General features: G+C 43.0%; 1 protein-coding gene across 1 annotated transcript; it reads left to right on the top strand.

Annotated features, from left to right (window-relative positions):
* The first annotated feature begins 907 nt into the window (after nucleotides 1–907).
* Nucleotides 908–1,898, top strand: LOC103564929 (olfactory receptor 10V1-like). The gene has a single exon (XM_070566063.1). The coding sequence runs from the start codon at nucleotides 941–943 to the stop codon at nucleotides 1,877–1,879; it is 939 nt and encodes a 312-aa protein (XP_070422164.1). The 5' UTR covers nucleotides 908–940; the 3' UTR covers nucleotides 1,880–1,898.
* Nucleotides 1,899–5,805: the final 3,907 nt, after the last annotated feature.

Genomic DNA, 5,805 nt, shown 5'->3' on the forward strand with positions numbered 1-5,805 from the left:
CAACAGTCAATAGTTGTATCCTAATTTTTTTTATAGATAAAGAAATGGAAGCAGAAAGCTTCAACAAGTTGCTCAAGATCATACCGTTGGTTAATGGCAGATAAGGATTTAGAACCTAGACGATTTGACACCAGATGCTGTACTATTGAAAACCAGGCAAGAGATTAAGGGAGTAGAGAGGCTTGATTTCTTGGAATGGTATACTGGTGCTGATTTGAACAGATTTTTGTACACCAATGTTCTCAGCAGCGTTATTCACAGTAGTCAAAATGTGTCAAGTGTCCATGAACACATGAATGGATGAACAAAAGGTGGTATATACTCACAATGGAATATTATTCAGTCATAAAAAGGAATGCAATTTTGATGTTTACTACCACATGGATGGACCTTGAAAAATTATGCTCAGTGAAACAAGTCAGACACAGAGGAGAAATAGCGTATGATTCTACTTATGAGTTGCCTAGAAGAGGCAAATTCCTAGAGACACAAAGAAGGATAGAGGTTACTAGGGACTAGTAGGAGAAGGAGATAATGGGGAGTCATTGTTTAGTGGGTGCAAAGTTTTTGCTAGGGATGATAAAAACATTTTGATATCGATAGAAATGATGGTTACGTGACATTATCAATGTATTTAATGTTACTGAATTGTACACTTATGCATGGCTAAAATTATAAATATTATGTAATGTATATTTTACCACAATGAAAAAAAAATTTCAATGGTAAACTACTTCTAGGTGATTAGAACAGCAAAAAACTGTTGTAGAAGTGAGTTGATGAATTTAGACTGGAGAACAAGATGGTTGGAGTTGAAGAGATGAGGGAAGGACGAAGCCAGGAGGTGAATGGGTCATCCTGCGGGAACCCTGTGTCCTGACTTTTATCTATCCTTAGGAGGCAGTGCCTGTGCCATTAGCAGGCCCAATGCATTGAATACATGGAGGATGCAAACCAAACTGGGATGATTCACTTCCACTTCCGCCCCTTCTCCAAACTCCCCGACGTGCAGATGCTGATCTTCGTGACCTTCCTGATTATGTACCTGGTCAGCATCAGCGGCAACGTCTCCATTTCTCTCATCATCTGGATCAACCATTCTCTCCACACCCCCATGTACTTCTTCCTGGCCAACTTGGCAGCTCTGGAGGTCTGCTACTCTTCCACCATTGCCCCTCTGACTCTGGCCAGCATCCTGTCCCCAGAGAGAACCCTCATCTCCCTGCCTGGCTGTGGCACCCAGATGTTCTTCTTCATCTTCCTGGGTAGCGCTGACTGCATTCTGCTAGCCATCATGGCCTATGACCGGTTTGTGGCCATCTGTCACCCTTTGCATTACACTCTCATGATGAGCTGGCGGTTGTGTGTTCAGCTGTCCCTGGGATCTCTGATGCTTGGGTTCATCTTGGCCGTGCAGCTGACTGTGCTCATCTTCCAACTCCCCTTCTGTAGCAGCAAAGAAGTCAGCCTGTTCTATTGTGATGTCCTCCCTGTCATGAGACTGGCCTGTGCAGATACTCATGTCCATGAGGCCACTCTGTTTGTGGTCAGTGTCACTGTCCTCACCATCCCCTTCCTGCTGATCACTCTGTCCTATGCCTTCATTGTGGCTGCCATCCTGAAGATCCACTCTGCAGAAGGGAGGCAAAAGGCCTTCTCCACCTGCTCCTCCCACCTGACTGTGGTCGTGCTCCAGTATGGATGTGGAAGCCTCATCTACCTGTGCCCCAGCTCCAGCTACTCTCCGGAGAGGGGCCAGGTAATGTCTGTGGTTTACACATTCATCACCCCTGTGCTGAACCCCTTGATCTATAGCATGAGGAACAGAGAGCTTCAGGATGCTTTGAAGAGAGCAATGATGAGTTTCCTCTTGTCCTAAACACAAGGAACACCCTGGATGTCCCGCTAGAACATTGCTGGGTAGAGAACATTGCTGGGTAGAGCTAAATGTTCTCTGAAAGATGAGGAGACGGGGACTAAGAGGTCATTTTTATACTGTTTCCTCTTCCTGGTTATTTTTGACAAATCATTTTCTTTTTCTCAGCCTCAGATTTCTCATCTTTAAAATGGGGATTAAAATGCCCACAAGACCCATATTTTGGGGCAATCATGGGGATCAAAAGATACATTAATAAAAATACTTTGTGATTTTTTGGGGGGGGGTGAGGACGATTGCCCCTGAGTTAATGTCTGTGCCAATCTTCCTCTATTTTTTTGTATCTAGGATGCCATCACAGCATGGCTTGATGAATAGTGTGTAGGTCCAGCCCAAGTGCAGCCACAAACTTAACCACTACACCACTGGGCAGCCCCAATACTCAGCGACTTTTAAAGGGAAGTACAGGAGTGAAGGTCATTATTACTTCACTGTGATCCTCACCATCACATGTAAACTCTGTGTTCCGCTTTGGACTTGTCTCCAGATGTAGTTCTCAGGTTCTCAGCAGGTCCAAACCTTGTACTTTCTGGGCAGGAGCGGAGCCAAGACTAGGATACAAACTGGGACCATCCCAACCCCTCTCTCATGATTCCCATGGTGTGAATGCTGAGTTTATGTCTGTTTGAATTATTTGTCTTTAATCCTAAATTTTCTTCCAGGGAAAGGTGATGGGGAAAGCACTGGAGTTTAAAAGTTTGGGTAGTTCCCTTTTCTTACCTTTATACCCGGAGCTAATTCACCTCCAACTCAATCTCTGACTCTGTTATTAGTCTGCCTCTGTATCACTCTCCCCATGCCTATCTGTTCTCCTCTCCCTTCTCTGTCCCTTTCTTCTCTCATTCTCTGTCTCTTACATGCATGCACACACACACACACACACACACACAACACACTCTCTCTCACATATCTCATATTCTCCCTTTCTGTTTATCCCTAGTTGAGATGGTCTGAATGTATGTGTCCCCCTCAAATTCATATGTTGTAATCCTAACGCCCAATGTGATGGTGTGAGGAGGTGGGGACTTTGGGAGCTGCTTAGGTCAAGGGGGCTGGGTGGTTCTCATGAATAGGATTCATGTTCTTATGAAAGAGACCTCACAGAGCTCTCTAGCCCCTTCCACCATGTGAGGCTACAATGAGAAGTCCGAAACCTGGCAGAGGGCCGTCACTTGACAATGTAGGCACCCTGATCGCAGACTTTCAGACTCGAAAAGTGTGAGAAATAAATTTCTGTTATTAATAAGCCACACAGTCTATGGTACTTTGTTATAATAGCCTCAACTAATTGTCAACTAGTTTATAAGAGATAGTTATTTAAGAAATGCTTCCCTTTTTTTAACTAAAAAAAGTCAGCCAGGCTCTAACTCAACTTTGGATGGGCCCCTGTTGACACTCAAGTTCTCTTCTTGCTTTTCATGCACATTAATGGAAGGGAGATGAAATATGAAGTCAGAAGTCTTGATTTAAAATCCCAGATCAGCATGGACCTGCTGTGCAAACTTGGACACGTCAATGCAGAACTGTGAGTTGTGGTTTCCTCAACTGCAGAGTTGAAGAATAAAACCATGCCCAACAAATCCGGTAAGGTGTTATAAGATTAAAATGAAATATAAGTGAAACTGTCAATGTTAAATTATCACACAAATTATATGGTGAGCACCACCATCCTCACCATCCCCTTCCTGCTGATCACTCTCTCTTATGTCTGCCATCCTGAAGATCCGCCCTGCAGAGCGGAGGCACAGGCCTTCTCCACCTGCTCCTCCCACCTGACTGTGGTCGTGCTTCAGTATGGATGTGGAAGCCTCATCTACCTGTGTCCCAGCTCCAGCTACTCTCCAGAGAGGGGCCGGGTAGTGTCTGTGGTTTACACGTTCATCACCCCTGTGCCGAATCCTTTGATCTACAGCATGAGAAACGAGTTGCTTAAGGATGCTCTAAAAGAAGAAGAACTTGCAAGGTTCTTGCTGCTTAAAGCACATTGACTCTTTCTGGGTATTACTGATCAAACAACTTTTTTTACATGGAAAAGAAAATTGGATGAACTGTATGAAAGATTAGAAGCTAAGCGGAAAAAGACCCAAGATTCCAGAATTGCTTTAAGTTCTCTTGCTCTTTCTTTGTTGCTGTGTGTCCATTTTCTGGCTGTGAAGCCACAGTGTCTTCATCTATAAAATCAGCCTGCTTGGGAGGCCTGTTGAAAAGATCATCAAGTGAGATTGTGGATATAAAAGTACTTTATGAATTGCAGTGTCTGATCTCAGGTGACCAGAGTCTCATTTGATTCTATTGCTCCATAGAAATAGAATCCATTTCTTGCTTTTCCTAAAATTTATTTACCTTATTTAGATGACTGCCATCTAAGAGGGTAAGTGTGCCGTGTGCCAATTGCCAATAGCACAAAGATGTTAGAATTCTCAAAACCTGCTGAGAAGGAGTTACCATAAGATGTTGCATCATCTTCTCTTCTAGAGTAAATTAGCATTTCTATAATGCTGGCCTACTTTCAAGAGCCTACTTCCTTCAGATGGGCTGGGAAAAAAATTCATGGCTAATTAAGGGTAGGAAATATACATACGTTGCCTTCCTCGTGAGGATTCAGAAGCACATTACTTGGGAATGTCAACAGCACAGCAATCTTTGTAGGGCTGTGGCTTCCAAAAACATTTCCTCAGGAAAATTTTTTCTTTCTTTCTTTGACACCTAATTAACTGAACCCAATGAAGATAATCTTCTGGGAACACTCTTAGGGAGAGAATTGTGTAAGTGATCAAAAGCAAATATTTAGGGATGTTGTACCAGACAAAATGATCCCTCAGCCATGATGAAATGAGTCTGTTCAGGCTGTGGGTTGAAAACGCAACCCATTAGACTCATGGCCTTCTGCGCACGACTGAACACAAGTCTTTTTAAATATATATTAAGATTGGATTGTCACCCAAGTAAGTTTGACCTACGAACTAAAAAAACTTCAAGAAAGAATAGCAAAAACCAAATGACTTAATCTTTTTTTGGCAGCGAAATTCAGAGTTCACCACTCCTGATATTTGCTCTTAGCAAGGAACATGATCTTTGGGGCCACAAACTATTTGCTGGAGTGTGTCTCTGTTTAATCTTCCTGGAGAAGTGAGAGATAGGTCAAGATAAAGGTCAAGGCCTCATGTATCAACAGCAAGATTAGCTGACCCCCCTCAGCCCATAGGGACACAACACATATCTGCCAACTATTTCCTCTGTGGTTTGTGGTCATATTTGGGACAATCGGGTTGAATGTTGGGGTCAGCTGGAAGCACTCAGTGAACCAGTGGGGAATGTGGAGAGAGCATCCTGGGAGAAAATGATGCATTGGTCATAGAAATAGCCTCAAGGCCTCCTTGGATACAGTAGTCAGTTTCCCTTCAAAACTCTCTGGCGTCTGATTCTAGGAGAAGGATCCAAAATGACTAAAGGCTGGTGTCACTTGCTTAGGAGTCAGTAGATATTTCTCCTGCAGTTTTGAAAAAATGAATGTTAACTTAGCATCTATAAGGTACAGACACATAATTCAGCAAATAGACAATCATAGTTAGGGTTATAGGAGAAAAAAAGAGAAACAAAGGCAAAATAAATTGAAAGAGGGAGAAATGGAACTGGGAGTAAAAAAATGGAAAACTTAAAGAAAGAAGAAAGAGAAAGGTTAAAAATATTAGTGTTGCTGGAATTAATAAAGTAATGTCAAATTGCCTGCAGTGTCACTCAGAGACAACTGCGACTCTGGCTGCAGTGGAAAGGGTCTAGACTCCAAGCAAATTGAGTTCCGACTCACGCATGGCAGCCAAACTGCTGCATTGAATTCTGAAGCTTTGGGCAGCATGATCAAACCCTTG

Source organism: Equus przewalskii, chromosome 11 (assembly GCF_037783145.1).
Source record: "Equus przewalskii isolate Varuska chromosome 11, EquPr2, whole genome shotgun sequence".
NCBI classification, from domain to species: Eukaryota; Metazoa; Chordata; class Mammalia; order Perissodactyla; family Equidae; genus Equus; species Equus przewalskii.